Source organism: Piliocolobus tephrosceles, chromosome 10 (genome assembly GCF_002776525.5).
Source record: "Piliocolobus tephrosceles isolate RC106 chromosome 10, ASM277652v3, whole genome shotgun sequence".
Lineage (NCBI taxonomy): Eukaryota > Metazoa > Chordata > Mammalia > Primates > Cercopithecidae > Piliocolobus > Piliocolobus tephrosceles.
This window is the reverse complement of record NC_045443.1, coordinates 66,518,111-66,542,159: the sequence shown is the minus strand read 5'-3', so window position 1 is coordinate 66,542,159 and position 24,049 is coordinate 66,518,111. Positions and strand designations below refer to the sequence as shown.

At 40.4% G+C, this 24,049-nt stretch overlaps 1 protein-coding gene across 4 annotated transcripts in view; it reads right to left on the bottom strand.

Moving 5' to 3' along the window:
- The window catches only part of CPSF6 (cleavage and polyadenylation specific factor 6), a 34,923-nt gene extending 31,885 nt beyond the window's left edge, over positions 1-3,038 (bottom strand). For all 4 annotated transcript variants that reach the window (XM_023226516.1, XM_023226517.1, XM_023226518.1 and 1 more), the window contains exon 1: positions 2,874-3,038. In XM_023226516.1, the coding sequence (XP_023082284.1) occupies positions 2,874-2,933 (60 nt within the window). In that variant the 5' untranslated portion in view covers positions 2,934-3,038. The remainder of the gene's footprint in view (positions 1-2,873) is intronic.
- Positions 3,039-24,049: the final 21,011 nt, after the last annotated feature.

Genomic DNA, 24,049 nt, shown 5'->3' with positions numbered 1-24,049 from the left:
TAAAGAGAACCCATAAGGATTAGTCAGTCCCTTGTGCCTCCTCCCCCTTCATTCTCCATTCTTAAGTTCACCTGGTGAAGAAAGGAACTCTATTAGAGCTTCACTAAATTATTATTCTCAATCTCTCTCCAAACAAATTAGTTTCTGCTAAGGCTGTTGAATGCCTCACTTTTTTCTACTACAACAGATGCAAATCACTTTTTGAAATAATACTGTGCCTTACCAAAATACAAAAAAGCTTCATAAAAGTATGACATTTAAAACAGGAGACTCAGCAGGATACAGACAAAAAAATAGTAGAAAATGGAAATAAAGACTATGCCGAATTTCAAAGTACACAAATCCAATTAGAACTGCAGTTTACACTGGAAAACAAAGTTTTTTTTAAATGTTTACAACAGTTTTGAAGCCAAAATAAGTCAAAACTGGCTAATACTTAGGAAAGTATTTTACTCAACGACAATAAAACAAGAGGTCTAGTCTACTATAGCAACTAGTAGAAATAAGGTCACCAGCTAGTAAAGATTAAATCAGTTGTAAATTATTTTGTGGTTGCCTCTAATGGTGGTAAGATTTCGGAAAAATATTTCAATGACAGTAACATTTTTAAAAGCAGGATAAGCTCTGAAAATAACCAACCATCCTTTTGTGACTTTTTTTTTTGGTGCAGGAACTACCACAGCAAGCAGTGGTACTGCAAAAGGATATACAAATCAATCAATCATTGACTGGCCAACGATATGCAAAGTAGCAAAATCAATGCCTCTATGTATACTCGCCATTAATCTATTCAAACATATAAAGATTTTACTGGTAAAATTATACAACTGTGTTAGATATGTGGTACGTACCTTATACAAATCGTTGAAAAGTTACATTTAAAAGGAGTCCCTCATTGGGTCCACAAAACTAATCTCTTCTTACCTCCCGCCCAGTCAGCACTTGCTACTGCACAGGGGTAAGAATCCACCCAGCTATCCGGATAAGGGAGATGTCCCTCTCAAATTAAGTATGCAAAAGCCCAAACATATTTCATTAAGAGGTACTGAAAAATGCTTAACTTCTAAAATTGCGTCCCAATTCTTCTTTTATTGTGCATAGAAAGGTGAAGCAATGTATTCTCTAGTAAGAAAAGCTAATACGGGCAGCCTTGAACACTTAATCGTTGTTCCTTGCAGTTACGGCCCTCTTCTAAACGCACTGTTACATTCACTTGATAAATAAAAGGAAAAAAATTTCCTAGAGGTCTTATAAGCCTTAGAATCTGTATAGCACTCGAGGAATGTATCTGATTTGTAACTGACACAATTCAAGCATTATTATTTAAAACAAGCACAATTTTAAAAACACAAAGATTTAAAAACTTAACCTTTGATTACAATGTATTACATTTAAACAAATGCAGTCTTCAACGGAGTAGCAAACATTTAAAGCCAACTGGTAGTTTTCTGTTTTCTACTATTTAAACCAGAACAAAGTCATTCCTGAAAAATAAAACAGTAAAGAGCTCTTCAGTTTCCTTGTTTTTAAAAAGCCTAAGCAACTAGTCACGAATATGACGGTTAATGGAGGGGGGAAAAAACACATTAAGCCAGTATTATTTTATTAAGCTTCTGATAAGGACCTGGGAAATACAAAAAAAAAAAAACCTTTTAGGAACACCGCAGTTAGGCACAATTTGTTTTAAATGTGTTACTACATAAAATGCAGTAAAGATACGACCAGCAGGTTCAAACCTTAGACGTCACTACTCTAGCAACAAACGACGTCTTCTGCAAGGATGCCCATTATCAGACATCAGAGCTCCGCGTTACCTCTAAGCAACGTCGTTCAGGAAAACCTTGCATTCTCACTTTCGCTCAACCTTTCAAAAGGTAACGCAGGGCCGGGGGATTTAACACTTTGTTTTCGAAAATAGGGTCTTATTTACAACTCTATTTTTAAACCACATCATAGGATTTGGGGTGAACGTTCTTTCATTTTAATCACTATGAGACCTGTGGGTGAGCTAACATCTTTCTGTTCCATCCAAACATCGCGCTTCCAATCTTCCTTTTGGTCCCCGGCCACCCATCTTCACAGGTATTTTCATCACAAAGTCCAAAAACGACTGGGCTTCAAAGGCACTGCAAGCCCTGGATTAACAAGGCAGGACCAGCGCACCGACTTTCATCTGTGGCTCCAAAAGTCAAATGACTTGTTGCAAATAAGCCCGCACCTCAGCCGCCTTCATAAAGTGTGAAGGGAGGAGGAAGGCGCCACGCCGAAACCTGTCGCAAACCTGAGGAGAGCCCTAGGGACTGGGCGCGCGGGATACAAAGGGCCGTGAATGCGGCCTTCCATGAGACTATAGTGCGCGGGCAGGGAGACAAAATGGAGCAATGGGAGGAATCTGAGCCCGAGCGGCAGCGGCGGGGAAGGGGCGGCGGCGGCGGCCGCGCGCCCTGCCGGGGCTTCCTCCTCCGGCCGGCGACGGGGGAGGGGGCGCGGCGGCGGCCAGTTCTCTCCGCCGCTTACACGCGGCCCCACCGCCCGGGCCTAGCGCGGCGGGAAGCGCCAGCCGGGTGCCGCCAACAATAGGGAGCGAGGCACCTCCGGCAAGGGAGGTGCCGGAGGCAGCTGCACAGTGGTCCGCATCCGCGCTCCGGGCCCCGTGACGGGTCGCCGCGCCCGCGGCCCGTGAAACGACGCGGTAGAACGAAGGGCGGGGGGCGGGGGGGGGGGCGCCACGCCGGGGGTCGGCGGCGCGGCCCAGAGGCGGCAAGGGCGCACAGTCTGCAGTCGCTTCGGCTCGCGGCCGCAGCGGGCCCCGGGACAGCGTCCCAGCCACAGCGCCGCCCGCGTCGGCGACGGGGACCCGGGATCTCACGTACCTGGTTGAACTCTTCGCCCACATCCGCGTAAATGTCTATGTGGTCCACGCCGTCCGCCATCTTCCCTCAGCCTCGGCCGCCACCGCCGCCGCCGCCTCCTGCAGGTCCGCCCGCCGCGGCAGCAGCAGCGGATCTAGCGGCGGTGGGGGGGCGCTTGCGTCACTTCCGAGGCCCGAGGGATGGAGGCGGGAGCGACAGGGGCCGGCCGGGGGCGGGGACTGTGCAACCCAGCCGCTCGGCTGGCTGAGGAAAGGCTGCGCCTCTAAGGGCAGAGGGCGTTTCTTTTGTGTCTGGGTGAGGCCCGGGAGTGTGGGGCAATTTCTTTGTCCTACTCGCGCATCCAGCTTACCAGTGGGTCCCACCTGTTTCCACACACCGTCTTTTCACGTGGCCTCTGGCATACTCAAACGTTTTGTTAATATTTTCATTTATCCGTTTTTCTTATCTTTCACACATGCAGGACCTCTAAATGTGGAAGTTATATGTTTATGGTTGAATACAAAGTATAACCCCCGGGCATTCTGTGAGCGGCTTAAGACCAAAAACAATGTGTTGTTTCTGCATCCTCAGAGACAAGCAGAGTTTTATTTGCATGTAAACGCTAGATACCCGTCAGTGGTTATATTTTGCACGCTGTTTATGTTGCCATTTCCATCTCTAATCTTCATGGGCTTCTTTCCTCTCCCCTTCCTCTCGCATTCATTGCCCTTCATTTTTTCTTCCTTAGATCTACAGTAGGTTGTCTCTGGCATAGTTCAGATGCTTGTAAAATGAATGCAGTCATCCTAGAGCTCACCCAAGAGAGTGGAGGTCTCTTGAGGCCAGGGGCTTCTTTCTCAGAATCCTAGAATGTCCCAGCGGGAAGGGAACTGGAAAGGTGTCCTTAGGTCCAAACATCTCATTTTACAGAAGAGAAGACTGAAGCCTAATAGAACCTAAGTGATTTAACCAGGTCACATGGTCAATAAAGCTAGGAACATTCAGCCACGATACTTTGCCCAAGGATGTCTCTTCAATTTGAAACTTTCCCCTCCGTTCTTTATTTCTTTTTCACTCATTAAGAAGTATACTACAGTAGAGCGTGTTTCCTGAGAAACTGGCCAGAAATCATCCATAGAATAACCCAAACAACATCTGTAAGGTTGGGCATCTCTAATCCAAAAATTTGAAACACTCCCAAATCTGAAACTTTTTGCGCACTGACATGATGCCGCAAGTGGAAAATTCCACACCTGATCTTATGGGCCAGGTTGTAGTCAAAATGCAATCAAAACTTTGTTTCATGCACAAAATAACTAAAAATATTGTATGACATAATCTTCAGGCTATGTGTATAAGGTATATGTGAAACATAAATGAATTTCGTTTAGACTTGGGTCCCATCTCCTAGATATCTTATGTATGCACAAATATTCCAAAATCCACCAAAATCCAAAATCCAAACACTTCTAGTCCCAAGCATTTTGCATAAAAAAGACTCAATCTGCACTTGGTATGGTGGAAAAAGCTTGGTTGCAGTCATGGAGACCAGTCTGGTGATCTGGGTACCCATTTCTAATCAGACATTTTATTAGCCAGATGACCTCAGTCAAGTTTTCAACTCTCATTATCAATCTCAGAATCTTTAAAATCCAGGCAATAATACCTACCTCACCAAGGCTGAAGGTTGGTGATAGTTTAAATGAGTTAATATGAGTTAATATGCAAAGTGCCCTGTCCTGTTCCAAGAATCAGTACTTAAATACTGATTCACTTTCTTTCATAGGGCATTATAGAAGAAAAGAGACACTGAAGTTTAAAGATGAGAGCATTTTCTAGATTGGTGGTGTGGTAGAATGATGGCCCACCATAGATGTTCATATTCTTATCCCTGAAATCTGTGTATATGTTACCTTTGCAGATATGATTAAGTTAAGGATCTTGAGAGAGAGATACGGATACCTTGATTGCCCAGTAGGCTCAAAGTAATTGCAAGGATCTTTAGAAGTGAGAGAGGGAGGCAGTAGAATCAGAAAAGATGCAAAGATTTCTATTGCAGTTTATTTTCCTTCAATACAATTAAAAACCATTCCAGCCAGCATGGAGGCGCATGCCTGTAATCTCAGAACTTTGGGACGCCATGGAGGGAAAACTGCTTGAGCCCATGAGTTTGAGACGAGCCGGGGCAACATAGGGATACCTTGTCGCTACAAAAAAATAAAAAAATTAGCCAGGCATAATGGTGTTCACATGTAGTCCCAGCTACTCAGGAGGCTGAGTTGGAAGGATCACTTGAGCCTAGGAGGTTGAGGTGACAGGCGCCTGTAGTCCCAGCTACTCGGGAGGCTGAGGCAGGAGAATGGCGTAAACCCAGGAGGCGGAACTTGCAGTGAGCCATAATTGCACCACTGCATTACAGCCTGGGTGACAGAGTGAGACCCTGTCTCAAAAAAAAAAAAAAAAAAAAAAAAAAAAAAATTATTTCAAGGCTCTGACTTCTATTGTTGTCTGTAAAAAGTCAGCTGTCAATTGACTATTGCCTCTTTGGAGTTAATTGGTACTATTTTTTCTGGTTGTTAAGATTTTTCTCTTAGACTTTAGTTTTCTGTTCTCTTACCATGTGTGCTTGGAAGTGTATTTCTTGTTATTTGTGATGCTCAGGATTCACTGAACCTCTTGAATATATATATTGATGTGTTTCATGAGTTCTGGAAAATTCTCAATCATTATCTCTTCAAATTTTGTTTCTGCCCCCACTCTCTTCTCTCCTTTCCTGACTCCAATTAAATATAGTGGCCAGGCACAGTGGCTCACACCTGTAATCTCAGCACTTTGGGAGGTCAAGGCAGGTGGATTGCCTGAGGTCAGGAGTTCAAGACCAGTCTGACTAACATGGCAAAACCCCATCTCTACTAAAAATACAAAATTAGCCAGGCATGGTGGTGCATGCTTGTAATCCCAGCTACTCAGGAGGCTGAGGCAGAAGAATCACTTGAACCTGGGAGGCAGAGGTTGCAGTGAGCCGAGATCGCACAATTGCACTCCAACCTGGGAAATAAGAGCGAAACTCCATCTCAAAAATATATATATACACATATCTATGCTATGTATATTAATATATATTATATATGCTATATATATTTTAGTATAAAATGTACATATACACACATATGTGTGTGTATGTTAGATCTTTTTATTCTATGCACTATTTCTCTTACCCTCTTTTTAAAAGTTTTCCATCCGTTTGTCTCTCCATGCTTCATTGTAGGTCTCCATGCTTCATTCATTTTTCTGATATATTTTCTAGTTTACTAATTCTTCCTCCTATGGTGTTAATCTCATCTACTGAGACATTAATTTTGTGTTTTTTATAATTTTCGATTATAGAATTTCTACTTGATTCTTTTAAAAATCTCTTAGGTTCGTTTTTATGGCATCTAATTATTTGCCAAAATTGTCAGTCTTGGCTTTCATCTCTTTGAATATAGTAGGCATCATTGGTTTACAATCTGGGGTCTCTGATAATTCCCATATCTGGAATTCCATTGGGATTGCTATGTGTTATATATTGTGACTGTGGCTCACTTCCAGCAATCAAAATAATGTAAACTCAAATATTTAAGAAGAGCAGGAAAGAGGTTGGAAGGCAGGTAATGTTCTAAGGTTCTCCTTATGTCTGCTTTTTCTCTGTACAGAAGAACTTTCTCTTCTTTTCCGTGTGCATGGCAATGCAATGATGAAACCTCAATGCAAGTTCCAGGGTTCAAACAACCACTATTTAAACAAATATTCAGCAGCCTTAGTTTCAATTACAAAATCTAAGGAATGTCAAAGTAAGATTCTCTGTGCTGGAAAAAAAAAATCTAGGGAAAAAGGAACTGATTGCAACCCAATTTTTATGAGATTCTACTCCCATGCCAATCAAGGTTTTTAAAGGGAATGGAGTCCAGAGTAAAAACATGGCTGACAAATCCTACCCTGTAAGTCAGGAAATGGTGGAGAATTCTCCATAAAAGATGGTAGCTTTGAGCCAGACAGACATCTCAAAGAATCTCTAACACATTCTACTTATTAGACAACAATATATAAAGTCATCATGGTTAGGGAAGACAAATGCAAATCCATAAATATTTTGCACTTGCTATCATTCCAATTTACGCCAAACAAGTCAATGCCATAATATCCATAGGAACAAGATTTGCATTCCAATATACTATGGGCCACAGTTTAGCCCAGTGGTCCCCAAACTTTAAAAAATACTTACTTCTAGTCAGGCACAGTGGTTTACACTTGTCATCTCAGCTGCTCAGGAGGCTGAGACAGGAGGATCTCTTGAACCCAGGAGTTTGAGGCTGTAGTGAGCTGTGATCACACAATTGCACTCCAGCCTGGGTGACAAAGTGAGACCTCTTCTCTAAAAACAGAAAAGAAAATTAAAAAAAAAAATTAATTGGCCAGGTACGGTGGCTCATGCCTGTAATCCTAGCACTTTGGGAGGTTGAGGCAGGCGGATCACGAGGTCAGGAGTTCGAGACAAGCCTGATCAACATGGTAAAACCCCATCTCTACTAAAAATACAAAAATTAACCAGGCGTGGTGGCAGATGTCTGTAATCCCAGCTACTCATGAGGCTGAGGCAGGAGAATCTCTTAAACCTGGGAGGCAGAGGTTGCAGTGAGCCGAGATCATGCCACTGCACTCCAGCCTGGGTGACAGAGCAAGACTCCATCTCAAAAAACAAAAAAAAGAAAAAAATTGAATTAAAATACCTATATCAGTATAACATTTGAAAACATGCAGCCATAATATATGTAAATGTAAACATTATTTTATTAAAAATTTTTATGCTAATACCATGAACACAATACAAATACAAAATTTTAAATCATGAAATGAGATTTTTTAGTATCTTGCCATGCATAAAGGCCATAGATTATTATTAGTGGATTTAATCCATATTTCGAATAGTTTTCATTTTGATTTTTTAACATTTTAACATTTTTAATTTTTGTGTGTACATAGTAGGCGTATATATTTATGGGGTACATGAGATGTTTGATATAGGCATGCAATGTGAAATAATCATATCATGGAGAGAATGGTCAAGCATTTATCCTGTGTGTTAAAAACAATCTGATTACATTCTTTCAGCTATTTATAAATATACAATTCAGTGATTATTGACTATATACTCACCCTAGTCAAATAGTAAGTCTTATTCATTCTTTATATGTTTTTGTACCCATTAACTATACCCACTTTTGACCCCCAAACCCTCATTACCCTCCCCAGCCTCTGGTTACCACCCGTCTATTCTTTATATCCATGAGTTCGATTGTTTTGATTTTTAGATCCCGTAAATAAATGAGAACATGCAATGTTTGTCTTTCTGTACCTGGCTTATTTCACTTAACATAATGATCTCCAGTTCCATTCATACTGTTGCAAATGACAGGATCTCATTTTTTTTTTTGTAGCTGAATAGTACTTCATTGTATATACGTATCACATTTTCTTTATCCATTCATCTAGTGATGGACACTTAGGTTGCTTCTAAATTTTAGCTATTGTAAATAGTGCGGTAACAAACATAGGAGTGCAGATATCTCTTTGAAAAACTAATTTCCTTTCTTTTGGGTATATACCCAGCAATAGGATTGTTGGATCATATGATAGCTCAATTTTTAGTTTTCTGAGGAACCTCCAAACTGTTGACCATAGTGGTTGTACTAATTTATATTCCTACCAACAGTGTACAGGTGTCTCCTTTTCTCTACATCCTTGCCAACATCTGTTATCTCCTGTCTTTGAGATAAAAGCAATTTTAACAGGGGTGAGATGATGTCTCATTGTAGTTTTGATTTGCATTTTTCTGATGATCAGTGATGCTGAGCAATTTTTCATATACCTGTTTGCTATTTGTATGTCTTCTTTTGAGAAATGTCTAGTCAGGCTTTTTGCCCATTTTTAAATCAGATTATTAGATTTTTTTCTATGGAGTTATATGAGCTCCTTATATATTCTGTTTATTAATCCTTGGATAATAGAGATGGGTAGTTTGCAAATATTTTCTCCCATTCTGTGGGTTGTTATATTAGTCCATTCTCACACTGCTATAAAGAACTACCTGAGACTGGGTAATTTGTGAAAAAAAGAGGTTTAACTGACTCACAGTTCCACAGGCTGTACAGGAGGCATTGCTGGGGAGGCCTCAGGAAACTTAGAGTCATGGCAGAAAGGTGAAAGGAAAGCAAGCAGGTCTTCACACGGTGGCAGGAGAGAGCAAGTGAAGGGGGAAGTGCCACATTTTTAAACAACCAGATCTTATGAGAACTCACTCACTATTATGAGAATACCAGGGGGGAAATCTGACCCCACCAGTGATTCAGTTACCTCCCAGGTCCCTCCCCCAACATTGGGGATTATGATTCAACAAGAGATTTGGGTAAGGACACAGACACAAACCATATTATTCCACCCCTGGCCCCTCCCAAATCTCATGGCTTTCTCATATTTTGAAACCAAACATGCCTTCCCAATAGTCCCCCAGAGTCTTAACTCATTCAAGCATTAACTCAAAATTCAAGTCCAAAGTCTCGTCTGACACAAGGCAACTCCCTTCCACCTATGAGCCTGTAAAATAAAAATAAGTTAATTACTTACTTCCAAGATACAAAGGCGGTACAGGCATTGGGTAAATGCTCCCATTCCAAAAGGGAGAGATTGGCCAAAACAAAGGGGCCCCATGCAAGTCCAAAACCCAGCAGGTCAATCATTAAATCTTAAAGCTCAAAAATAATCTTGTTTGATTTCATGTTTCACATCCAGGTCACACTGATGCAAGGGGTGGGCTCCCAAGGTCTTGGGCAGCTCTACCCCTGTGGCTGCTTTCATGGGCTGGTGTTGAGTGCCTACAGCTTTTCCAGGTGTACAGTGCAAGCTTTCTGGGGACTGGAGAACAGTAGCCCTTTTCTCACAGCTCCACCAGGCAGTGCCCAGTGGGGACTTTGTGTGGGGGGGCTCCAACCCCACATTTCTCCTCTGCACTGCCCTAGTAGAAGTTCTCCATGAGGGCTCTGCCCCTCCAGCAGACTTCTGCCTGGACATCCAGGCATTTCCATACATCCTCTGAAATCTAGGCAGAGGCTCCCAAACCTCAACTCTTGGCATCTGCATACCCACAAACCCAACAACACATGGAAGCTGCCAAGGCTTGGGGCTTGCACCTTCTGAAACAATGGCCTGAGTTGTATCTTGACCCCTGTTAGCCATGGCTAGAGCTAGAGCAGCTGGGATGCAGGGTGCCATGTCCTGAGGCTGCACAGAGCAGTGGGGCCCTGAGCCTGGCCTGCAAAACCATTTTTCCTCCTAGGCCTTCAGACCTGTGAAGGGAGGGGCTGCTGCGAAGGTCTCTGAAATGCCCTGGAAGCATGTCCCCCATTGTCTTGACTATTAAAATTTGGCTTCTCTTTACTTATGCAAATTTCTGCAACCTTGAATTCCTCTCTAGAAATTTTTTTTTTCCTATCCCATGGTCAGGCTGCTGCAAGTTTTTCAAACGTTTATGCTCTACTTCCCTTTTAAAGATAAGTTCTAATTTCAGACTATCTCTTTGTGAACACATATGAGCATATGCTGTTAGAAGCAGCCAGGTGGCACCTTGAATGCTTTGTTGCTTAGAAATTTCTTCCACCAGATACCCTAAATTATCTCTCTCAAGCTAAGTTCAACAGATCCCAAGGGCAGGGGCACAATGCCATCCGTCTCTTTGCTAAAGCATAGCAAAAGCAGCTTTTACTCCAGTTCCTAATAAGTTATTCATCTCCCTCTGAGACATCCTCAGACTGAACTTCACTGTCCATATCACTATCAGTATTTTGGTTGCAGCCATTCAGCAAGTCTCCAGGAAATTCAAAACTTTCCCTCATCTTCCTGTCTTCTTCTGAGCCCTACAAACTGTTCCAACCTCTGCCCATTACCCAGTTCCAAAGTTGCTCCCACATTTTCAGGTATCTTTATAGCAATGACCTGCTTCTCTAGTACTGATTTTCCATATATTAGTCTGTTCTCACACTATTATAAAGAACTACCTGGTACTGGGTAATTTATGAAGAAAAGAGGTTTAATTAACTCACAGTTCTGCAGGCTGTACAGGAGGCTGGGAAAGCCTCAGGAAACTTACTATCATGGCAGAAAGGCAAAGGGGAGGTGAGTATGTCTTTATATGGTGGCAAGAGACAAAGAGAGTAAAGCGGGAAGTGCTACACACTTTTAAACACCAGATCTTGTGAGAACTCACAAGTACAAGAACAACAAGGGGAAATCTTCCCCCATGATCCAATCACCTCTGATATGGTTTGGCTCTGTGTCTCCACCCAGATCTTATTCAAATTGTAATCCCCATGTGTCAAGGGAGGGGCCTGGTGGGAGGTGATTGAATCATGGGTGGCATGATTCCTGAAACAGGAGGCATGTCTGGGAAGGCCTCAGGAAACTTACCATTCATGGTGGAAAGATGAAGGGGAAGCAAGAGACATATTACATGGCAGCAGGAGTGAGAAAGAGTGTAAAGGGGGAAGTGTCATATGCTTTCATCCAGATCTCATGAGAATTCACTCACTTGATCATATGGACGTTTTAACAATATTGATTGTGCCAATCCATAAATATCAAATATTTTTCCATGTTTTTGGTGTCCTCTTTAATTTTTTTCATCAGCATTTTATAGTTTTTATAGTTTTATGTAATTAAATACCCAGGAATTAACTTAACCAAAGAAGTGAAAGATCTATAGAGATCTTTCTATATTTTATGTGTGGCTATTGTAAATGGAATTACTTTTTTATTTCTTTTTCAGATTGTTCACTGTTGGCACGAAAAAATGCTACCGATTTTTACATGTTGATTTTGTGTCCTGCAAATTACTGAACTTGTTTATCAATTCTAGTACTTTTCTGGTGGAGTCTTTAGATTTTTCCAAATATAAGATCACACCATCTGCAAACAAGGATTTTTTGACTTCTTCCTTGCCAATTTGGATGCCCTTTATTTGGCTGATTATTCTAGCCAGGACTTCCAGTACTATGTTGAATAACAGTGGTCAAAGTGGGCATCCTTGTTGTGTCCCAGATCTTAGAGAAAAGCTTTCAGATTTTCTCCATTCTATATAATAGTAGCTGTAAGCCTGTTATATATGGCCTTTATTATGTTGAGGTATGTTCCTTCTACACATAGTTTTTTTAGGGTTTTTATTGTGAAGGGATGTTTAATTTTAACAAACACTTTTCCTGCAACTATTGAAATGATTATGTTTTTTGTCCTTCATTCTGTTGATATATCACATTGATTGATTTGTGTATGTTGAACCGTCTTTGCATCACAGGGATAAATCCCACTTGGTCATGATGAATGATCTTTTTAATGTATTATTGAATTTGGTTTGCTAGTATTCTGTTGAGGATTTTTGAATCAATATTCATCAGAGGTTGGGCAAAGTGGCTCATGCCAGTAATCCCAGCATTTTGTGAGGCTGAGGTGGGCAGATCACTTGAGACCAGCTTGGCCAACATGGTGAAAACCCATATCTACTAAAATTACAAAAATTAGCTGGGTGTAGTGGTGGATGCCTGTAATCCCAGCCACTTGGGAGGCTGAGGAAGGAGAATTGATTGAACTCAGGAGGTGGAGTTTGCAGTAAGCTGAGATTGCACCATTGCACTCCAGCCTAGGCAACAGAGTGAGACTCTGTCTCAAAATAAAATATATGTGTGTGTGTGTATATATATTTATAAAATATCTATGTATATATGTTTATCTCATATATATTCATCAGAGACATTGGCCTATAGTTTTCTTTTTCTTTTTCTTTTTTTTTTTGAGATGGAGTCTCTCTCTGTCACCCAGGCTAGAGTGCAGTGGCCGGACCTCAGCTCACTGCAAGTTCCGCCTCCTAGGTTTACGCCATTCTCCTGCCTCAGCCTCCCGAGTAGCTGGGACTACAGGCGCCTGCCACCTCGCCCGGCTAGTTTTTTGTATTTTTTAGTAGAGACGGGGTTTCACCGTGTTAGCCAGGATGGTCTCGATCTCCTGACCTTGTGATCCACCCGTCTCGGCCTCCCAAAGTTCTGGGATTACAGGCTTGAGCCACCGTGCCCGGCCTTCTTTTTCTTTTTTCTGATGATTACCTGGTTTTGGTATCAAGGTAATACTGGCTTCATAGAATGAGTTTGGAAGCATTCTCTCCTCCTCTATTTTTTGGAATAATTTGCGTAAGATTGTTCTTAGTTATTCTTCAAATATTTGGTGGAATTCAGCAATGAAGCCATCTGGTCTTGGGCTTTTCATTACTGGGAGTCTTTTTACTGTAGCTTCAATCTTGTTATTTGTTATTAATATGTTCTGGTTTTACATTTCTTCCTGGTTCAATCTTGCTAGGTTTTATGTATCTAGGAATTTGTCTATTTCTTCTAGATTTTCCAATTTATTGGCATAGAGTTGCTCATAGTAGCCACTGATAATCCTTTGAGTTTCTGCCATATCAGCTCTAATATCTCCTTTACCATTTCTAATTTTATTTATTTGTATCTTCTTTCTTAGTCTAAAGATTTGTCAGTTTTGTTTAACTTTTCAAAATGCCAATTTTTTGTTTCATTGATCTTTTGTATTGTTTTCATTTCATTTATTTCTGTTCTGATCTTTATTTCTTTTCTACTAATTTTGGGTTTAGCTTGCTCTTGCTTTTCTAGTTCTTCAAGATGCATTGTTAGATTGTTTATTTGAAGGTTTTCCTCTTTCTTGATGTAGGCACTTATAGCTGTAAACTTCCTTCTTAGTACTGTTTTGCTGTACCCCATATGTTTTGGTATGTTGTTTGTGTTGTCATTTGTTTCAAGAAATTTTTCAATTTCCCTTTTAATTTCTTCATTGATCCACTGGTCATTCAGGAGGATATAGTTTAATTTTTATGTATTTGAATGATTTCCAAAATTCCTCTTATAAATTTCTAGTTTTATTCCATTATGGTCAGAGAAGGTGCTTGATATTATTTGAATTTTTTGAATGTTTTAATACTTGTTTTGTGACCTAACATATGGCCTATCCTTGAGAATGATCCATATGGTAAGGAAAGGAATATGCAAGCTACAGCTATTGGATGAAATGTTCTGGAAGTATCTATTAGATCCATTTGGTCTCTAGTGTAGATTAAGTCCAATGTTTCTATGGTGATTTTCTGTCTAGAATATCTGTCCAATGCTGAAAGCGGGGTGTTGAAGTCTCCAACTATTATTGTATTGGGGTCTATCTCTCTCTTTAGCTCTAATAATATTTACATATCTTGGTGCTCCAGTGTTGGATGCATATCCATTTAAAATGAGTATATCCTCTTGCTGAATTTACCCCTTTATATACCCCATTATATAGTGATATGATTTGGATTTGTGTCCCCACCCAAATCTCATGTCAATTTATAATCCCCAATGTTGGAGGTAGGGCCTGCTGTGAGGTGATTGGATTAAGGGGGTGGATTTCCCCCTTGCTGTTATCATAATGAGTGAGTTCTCATGAGATCTGGTTGCTTAAAAGTGTGTGACACCTCCCCGCTTGCTCTCTTCCTTCTGCTCTGGCCATGTAAGACATGCCTGCTTCCCCTTTGCCTTCTGCCATGATTGTAAGTTTCCTGAGGCCTCCCCAGAAGCAGAAGCCTGTACAGCCTGCAGAACCATAAGCCAATTAAACCTCTTTTCTTATAAATTATCCATTTTCAGGCATTTCTTTATAGCAGTGCGAGAACAGACTAATACATATAGTGACCTTGTCTCTTATAGTTTTTGTCTTAAAATCGATTCTGTCTGATATAAGTATAGCTACTCCTGCTCTTTTTTGGTTTCCATTTGCATGGAATATCTTTTTCCATCTCTTTAGTTTCAGTCTATGTCTGTCTTTACAGATGAAGTGTGTCTCTTTTAGGCAACAGATCAATGGGTCTTGTTTTTTATACATTCAGCCACTCTATCAAATAGTCTTAAAATTTTGATGTTTTGGGACCAAATCTTGTTAAATCTGATTACATTATCATGTTTGTCTCATTATGTAGATCATAAAAATTCTTACCAGAAATAGCACAAGCATTGGCCCTGCCATTTTTTTGTCTTTCACTTGTACTTTCATTACTGGTGTTAGCTTTGAACCATGTTTTTTTAGGAATCTTCATAAGACACTTGGACATGGGTACTTTGTGATGGTTAATTTAGGTAATCTAGAAAATATAGTCTGTAAGTCTAAGTATGTGAGCTCTCATAAACTGCCATGTATCACACTATACTGCAAACAAGGTGTATTATGTGCCTGTGTGAGGGAATCACCTGAGAATCCTCTGCATTGTAGAACTTCTCCTCTTCCCTTATAATTGTGCAAATACCAGAGGAGGGATTACTGGGCAGCTAAAGTAGTTAATGATTCAAAACTCCTCACTTTCATGGGTACCTTCCACAATTTGTTTAAGATGACTGTTTCCTTTCACTCCACTTTCTTCTTTCATAAATCCTCTCATGTAGGGTAGAGTTGGAGGGGCAGCAGCATCTTTTTGTACCTAAGTGGAATTTGAATAAGGGATACATTTACTTGGGTTTAATAGGAAATATCTGTGTTATTGTTAGCCATCTTGGTATAGTGATAATTCCCAGAAATATTTTTACTGCCACTGTAGTGATTCACACAGCTTCTGTGATACAAAGATACAAGGCCAGGGATCCTATTGTGATCTGAGTATGTCCAACATGGTAGACTCTAGAAGTATGTGTGCAGTGGAGGAGAAACAGTTGAAAATGTCCAGAGCCAGATATTACTAGGTGGAAAAGCAGTTTAATCATGAGCCATACAAAATTGTAAGTGGAAGATATGGTTTTCATTAATGCCCACTCAAAATGGAAATCTCTAGTGGAGGGAGTACACTAAATAATGGGGCACATAAAATAATCACTTTTTTTCCTCTTTGTGATAAAATCACATGAAATTTCTGTTTTTCTTTGTAAAATAACTATTTATATTCATACCTTATTTTGTATTCATTTAAAAAATTATTTTTCTTTAAGAAGGCCCCCAAAGGATAGAAATATTAGGCCCCATAAAACCTAGATTCATATCTGCCTCATCCCTTAACCATGTGAAACCATTTGACATCAGTGAGTGAGGACATCAGTGTCAATTCATATATTAAATATTAATTATTTAATTTTTTTTGAGGTGGAGTCTCGGTCTGTCGCCCAGGCTGGAGTGCAGTGGCACAATCTCCGTCACCGCAAGCTCCGCCTCCCAAGTTCACGCCATTCTCCTGCCTCAGCCTCCTGAGTAGCTGGGACTACAGGTGCCCGCCACCACGTCCGGCTAATTTTTTTTTATTTTTAGTAGAGATGGAGTTTCACCGTGTTAGGATGGTCTTGATCTCCTGACCTTGTGATCCGCCCATCTCAGCCTCCCAAAGTGCTGGGATTACAGGTGTGAGCCACTGCGCCTGGCCTAATTATTTAATTTTTAAAATAAAAATATAAAAGTATATAATCAAGTAACTTTTGTTATCCTGATGAATAGATGTGTATAACTCACTTCAAGACAATTGATTAAACCAATTATTTTACTATGGCTAAATTTAAAAAACATTCTAAGCTCAGAGAAGTGTATCATATGTTCTACTAACCCTCCTTGATTCAGTCAATCCCGCATTTCAAGCACTACAATTCCTGTTACCAAATTCTGTTAGGTTGAACCATATGAGAGAGTAGCTTTTTGGTTGTTTGTTTTGAGACAGAGTCTTGCTCTGTCGCCCAGGCTGGGGTGCAGTGGCGCAATCTCGGCTCACTGCAAGCTCCACCTCCCAGGTTCACGCCATTCTCCTGCCTCAGCCTCCCAAGAAGCTGGGACTGCAGGCACCTGCCATCACACCCAGCTAATTTGGTTTTTGTATTTTTAGTAGAGATGGGATTTCACCGTGTTGGACAGGATGGTCTCAATCTCCTGACCTCGTGATCCACCCGCCTCAGCTGCCCAAAGTGCTGGGATTATAGGCATGAGCCACCATGCTTGGCCAAGAGAGCAGTTTATATATATATATTTATATATAATATATATATAATATATAAATATATTAATTATATATAAATAATAATATATAAATATATAAAAATATATTTTTCAACATCACCAATTGACCTTTATTTGCTAATGAGATTCAAAACTAGTAATCATACTGTTTATTTTTTCCCTCAACATATATAGTAACTAAATAAATGTGTAAGTGATGACAGAATGTATTCATTCCACTATTCAACAAATATTTTTAATGTGCTACTCTGTGGGGGCCACTGTAGGAGGCAGTGCAGAGGGAAAGAAATGTAAATAAGATTCCATCATGATGTGGTGAGAAGTGGTGTGATAAGGGTCCATGTGATAGATCTTGGTTTCAGATCCAACTCTGTCACTCTGTTCCTGTGCATTTTGGGCAAGCGTTACTTAACCTTAATGGGACCTGTTTAAAATATATATATAGGGATAATAATACCTACCTCATCTGGGTGCGGTGGATCCCACCTGTAATCTCAGCACTTTGGGAGACTGAGGCAGGAGGATCGCTTGAGCCAAGGAGTTGGAGACCAGTCTGGGCAACATGGCGAGACCCCATCTCTACAAAAAATTTAAAAATACAAATAAATACCCTAAATTGTGTATTAGGTTGGGGATGACAGGAACGGAAAGGAGGTAACAATTATCAAGTATATAGTAATATCTACCAGCCCCTAAGATAAGTGTCTCATAAGCACCTACTCAAATTGCAAACTCTGTGCAGTGTGGGAGATGAGGGAGCTGGTGATCCTTGGAAGCACAGACGCTATTTTGAAATTCCCTGGGAAAATGTATCAGTCAGAGCCTGGCAGGAGCCAGATGGCACACAGAAGAGGGAAAATGGAGAATTTGAAGGAGTAACCATTTATGAGGATGAGGGCAGGATTAAGAGAAAATAATAAGGGAGGATAAGGCTCTGTAGGGTAAGTAAGGGCCAGTAGCCTGAAGAGACAAAGGGAACAATCAGTTACCAAAACCCAGCAGGAGAACTGTAATTGTAGGAGAGGGATGCCTGACTCAACCTCAGCCTTCAGTAGAGCCCCACAGTCGGGAGAACCTGGAAGGTAAATACCTGACGTTACTTCCTCTTGACCTCAGATCTCGTGATAGGCATGCCCCTTGGTTGAACCCAAGTCAGAAAGGACGAGGTAACCATTGATAGAGTTTATAACGATCACCCGCTGGGGCAGAGAGCAGGCTGGAGAAGCTGGGGAAATGAATCTGGAGAGGCAGAGCAGAATATCTGGCATAGAAAATAGAAATGAGAAAATCTTACCTCCCATGTATGTTCACTTGTGGGATCAAAGAGCTTTAATCCGCTTTTGGAGACTAAGAACTTCAGAGAAGGGATCATTCCAGGCTGGGCTTTACCTCAGTACCTGCCCTATTCTAAATTCTAACTCAGGAGTGATGTGATTAAAGTGATTTATTCAAGTTTGGTGAAACCTTCAACATGGCCTATTTAGTTATTAAATTGTTCAATAAACAGGGAGCACTTATGCAAGTTTAAATAAAAAGTCTCTTCCTCACTCAGAACCAAGAAATGTTTCATCTCAAGAGCTTGCTTGGTAAGCCATTGTGAAACATGAGTTCTAATAGGCTATTGCATCCCCTATTCCATTGCATTTTCATGGGCTCTATCAAAATGAAGCAATCTTGCCACTCCTTTTTTGTATACTGTCTCTCTTCTTCCAAAAAACTCTTAACCTCAATTACATGGAGGCAGAAATGGAAATAGCAAATTACAAAATGTCTGTGCTCTAGGCGCTAACAATGTTCACATAGGCTTTGGAAGTGAGCAGGCCTGAACATAGTTGATGATGATGTGGATAAATCTTTAAGTCATACTTATTATACTGTAAACTCCTTGAGGTCAGAGTACATATCCTATCCATCTTTATACACCCATAGCATCTGGAAGAATGTCTTAGGTGTATAAAGTATTTCATAAATGTTGGCTGAATTGAATTGTTAAAAAGAATCAACAAACTTCAGATCTAAAAAGGACATATAATCCCAGCCCCCCCCCTTTTTTTCACAGAAGAGGAAACTGAATCCTAAAAAGGTTAATAGTAAAGCACTGCTGGTACAAATTATTGAAAAGCCTGGGTTCACTCAGTTTATGTTGAATTTTCCTTTCAGTATTTCTCAAATACATTCTATTCTACTATCATTATTCTGATCCAGGCCCTCATTACCGTGTATCACCAGCAAAGATAATCTAATCCAATGTGTTAATTTTACAAGGGAGGGAGGTGACTTACTGTAAGACATTAGAAGGGATGTATTTTGTTCCATCTTTATGCACCATTTTCAAGTTTTACTCAGTGGGAGTGGAATTCTAATCTACTGGCAAACACTTTCATTGCCTTTCCTTTCCTAGCCTCCTTTGCAGTTAGGGTAGCCGTTTGATTCGGTTCTGACCAATGCAACCTAGTTGGAAATCTACTTGTAGCATATAAGGACATTTTTGCTTTCATAATCAATGGGATGGATATAACTTTTAACCTTTCTTCTCCTTTTTTCTGCTTTGCATGTAAACTTGATACCTAAAGGAGTTATAGCCTCCGTATTGTAACTGTGAGGCAATAAACATCTAGGCAAAAGCGACTATGCTAAAGAAAGTGAAATAGAAATAGTCTGTGCTAAGGTTCTGTTCTGGAATATGACAGAACTATTGAATAATGTCAGACATCGTTTAAAAATATAAAGTTAAATATGTTCTTTAAAAATTAAAGGTAACGTGCAAAACCGGAGATATAATTTATAGCTTTTGACATCAGTGAGGATAAAAAAATGTGGGCTAATGGAAACCTTTTGTTAACCTAACAGGAACCACAAAAGGAGAAAAAAAAGAAAAACAAAAATGTGAATAGAAAACACAAAATAAGATGGGAGTGTGTCCAAAAACATCGGGACATAGCAAATGCATATCAAGCTAAACTCACCAATTAAAAGACAGAGATGATCAGAATCAATATGATCTTGAAATTACATGACACATGCCCAAAGGTTCACAGGGGGTTACAAATAAAGGGTGTAGGAAGCAAATATCAGCCAAAATGAAGGTGGCGTAGGCATAGTAATATAATATAAATGAAAATTTAAGGAGTAATTATTAATAAAAATATATTTAAGATAACATTTTTATTAATATTTCTTTTCTCTTTTTTTTAACCATATTTACATTGAAGAACTAAATGTATCTTCTTTAAAGAAGTGTTGGACAGGCACAGTAGCTCACACCTGTAATCTCAGAATTTTGGGAGGCCTAGGTGGGAAGATCATTCGAGTCCAAGAGTTTGAGATCAGCCTGGGCATTATGCAAAATCCCATCTCTACAAAATATACAAAAATTAGCCCTGCATGGTGGTGTCCACCTGTAGTCTCAGCTACTTGATAGGCTGAGGTGGGAGAATCACTTGAGCCCAGGAGATCGAGCCATGATTGTACCACTGCACTCCAGCCTAGGAAACAGAGCAAGACCCTTTCTCAAAAAGAAAAAAGAAGGAAAAAAATGTTGGCATGAATAATATAAAAGTATAAGGTAAAAGAAAATAAATTACTGTATAGAGGCAACTACTGTTAACATGTTGGGTATTTTGTTTCAATATTTTCTTTTGCTTTTTTCCCCTGACTGGAAATAACTATATATTTTTAAATTCTGTAGAAAACTAATCTATTAATATATGACAATCATAAAGAAGTTTAGACAATGCTGAAAGCAGAAAGAAATAAAAATTAGCCTTATGCCTGGAAATAATCCTATAATTGTTTCATGTATATCCTTTCAGATATTTCGATGCACATGTATACATGTACTTTCTTTTTTAAAAATAGCATCATAGGTAGGGTGCCGCATTTCACTCCTGTAATCCCAACAGGTAGACTGGTTGAGCCCAGGAGTTTGAGACCAGCCTGGGCAACATGGCTAAACCCTGTCTCTACTAAAAATACAAAAAATTAGCCACGTGTGGTGGTGTGCATCTGTAGTCCCAGCTACTCAGGAGGCTGGAGTGGGACTCACCTGAGCCCTGTAACTCAAGGCCACAGTGAGCCATGATTGTGCCACTGCATTCCAGCCTGGGTGACAGGAGTGAGACACTGTCTCAAGAAAGAAAAAAAAGCATCCTAATAGATGTCCCTTTTTCACCCAATGATGCAATGTAAGACATCTTCCCGTATCAATATTATATAAATATTAATACATACATTAATGTATGTATATTATCCATTCTATGATTTACCCTAATATTTCTCAATGTATTATTTTTTTTTAGACACAAGGTCTCAGTTCATCCTGCAAACTGTAGTGCAGTGATGCCATCATAGCTCACTGCAGTCTTGAAATTTTGACATCAAGTGATACTCTTGCTGGGATTTCAGGCACGAACCACCGTGTAGGCTAATTTTTAAATTTTTATTAGAAACAGGGTCTCTCTATGTTGCTCAGACTAGTCTTGAGCTCCTGGCCTCAAGCAAACCTCCCTTCTCAGCCTCCTGAGTAGTTGGAATTAACAGGCACAAGCTACAGTGTCTAACTCTCCATGCATAAATTTTCAAAGTTGAAATAATGCTGTGTATCATTTTCCATCTTGCTTTCTTCATTTACTATAAAACACTTTTTAAGATTTTTTAAAAGATATATTTGAATGATCAAATGCTTTATTTTATATCTATGCAAATTTACTTAGCCATTGTTCTAATGTTGGATATTTAGGTTGTTCACAATTTTTCACTTATAGGTGCTCTCTTTGCATTTTGCTGCTATAACAGAATATCACAGCCTGGGTCCAAAGCATGATGCTGGCATCTGGCAAGGATCATCCCATGGTTTAACCCATTATTTTATCAGGAGCCCAATCGCAAAATAACCTACTCCCATGGACACTGGCATTAATTTCTTCATGGGGTCAGAGCCTCTCAAAGGCCCCACCTCCAAATACCTTTACATTGACAAATTTCAATATGAGTTTTGGTGGGGACATTGATCCATAACAGATACTACAACAATAATTACTTTTGAGAATAACTTTTAATAAAACTTGGGTCTCCTAGATTTTCCTCAGAATTACTTTAAATACAAGAAAGCCACCAGCAAAGCATTAATTGAATGTCTAACTACTAATTAATATTTATGTACTTCGCATATTTGCGTAAGTCAAATTTATGACTTAGTAATGTTGATTATATCCAGTAATGGGCTGATTAGATCCATCTTTTTTTTTTTTTTTTTTTGAAATAGGGTCTTGCTCTGTTGCCTAAGCTGCAGTGTAATGGCGTGATCATGATTCATTGCAGCTTCAATCTCCTGGGTTTAGGTGATCCTCCCACCTCAAAGTATGTGACACCATACTATAGGTGGGACTACAGGTATGTGACACCATGTGCAGCTAATTTTTTAATGTATTTGTAGAGATGGAGTCTCATCACAATGCCCAGTTTGGTCTTGAACTCCTGGTCTCAAGCAATCCTCCTGCCTCAGCCTCCCAATGACTGCATTCTTTTTTTTTTTGAGACAGGATCTCACGCTGTCACTCAGGCTTGAGCGCAGTGGTGTGATCATGGCTCACTGTAGCCTCAACTTCTTGGGCTCAAGTGATCCTCCTGCCTCAGCCTCCCAAGTAGCTGGAACTACAGGCTCAACACCACACCCAGCTAATTTTTGTAGAAATGGGGTTTCGCCATACTGCCCAGGCTGGGCTTGAATTCCTGTGCTCAAGCAATCCTCCCATCTCAGCCCCCCAAAATGCTGGGATTATAGGCATGGGCCACTGTGCCCGGCCTGACTATAATCTTTATAGTACAGTCAGTCTTAGGAAATCTATGCAGATAGGCATTTATTTATGTTTTATAAGGCTTGAGCAGCATATTACAATTTTTAGTTGTCATAGACTTTTACAGTTGTTTATGTGCTTTTTGGATATTTCATGGGTCAAATCTGTGTGTGTTTTCCTGCTAAATCCTTGGTAACACAATCCCCCAATCAGTGCATCATTTTCCCCTGAACTTCTGCTTTCTTCAGTCCTAAGGACCAGCCAGGCTGGTGGGAGTTCTGTAGCACCAAGGATGGTGAGGCAGAAGGTCTGTTGCCTGAAGCTGTAAATGTCACAGAAATCAAGGGAACATGCCAAACACAGCTATATGGAGAGCTAAGCTGAGTGAGCAGAAGAGAAATCTGGATCTTTGCAACCTGAGGGCAAGTGGCATCGGCAGATATTATGGTGGCTCACACCTATAATCCCAGTGCTTTGGGAGGCCGAGGTGGGAGGATAGATTGAGGCCAGAAGTTCCAAATCAGCCTGGGCAACATAACAAGATCCTGTCTCCAAAAAAAAAAAAAAGAAAAGAAAAGAAAAAAAGCCAGGTGCAGTGGTACACCTGTAGTCCCAGCTACTTCGGAGGCTGAGGTAGGAGTATCAACTGAGCCCAGGAGTTTGAGGCTGCAGTGAGTGTGGTAGTGGCACTGCACTCCAGCCTGTGCAACAACATGACACTCATCTCTTAAAAAAAATAAAGTTGGAAATTAGAGAGTTGTTTCAGGAATTTAAAAACCAGGAATCGGGCTGGGCACAGTAGGTCATACCTGTAATCCCAGCACCCTGGGAGGCCAAGGCAGGAGGATTGCTTGAGCCCAGGAGTTTAAGACCAGCCCTGGCAACATAGCGAGACATTGTCTTTAAAAAAAAAATTTAGTTGGGCATGGTAGCACACACATGTAGTCTCAGCTACTCGGGAAACTGAGATAGGAGAATCACTTGAGCCTGGGAGATACAGGATTTGGTCAACAATGGTCATGCTACTGCACTCCAGCCTGGGTGACAGAGCGAGACCCTGTCTCAACACACACACACACACACACACACACACACACACACACACAGACGCCAGAGATCTAAAAGTAGAGAGAAATAAATAGATGCAGTGAGGAGTCCAGAGTCCGGGCCTGTTCAAATTATACCTGGTAGGAGGTTGTTACTGCTGGACTTATTGTGCTTGTCCCTATATGGCAAAAGAAGGTGTGCTCAAAGAGCCATGGTGGCTCACACCTATAATCCCAACAGTTTGGGAGGCTGAGGAGG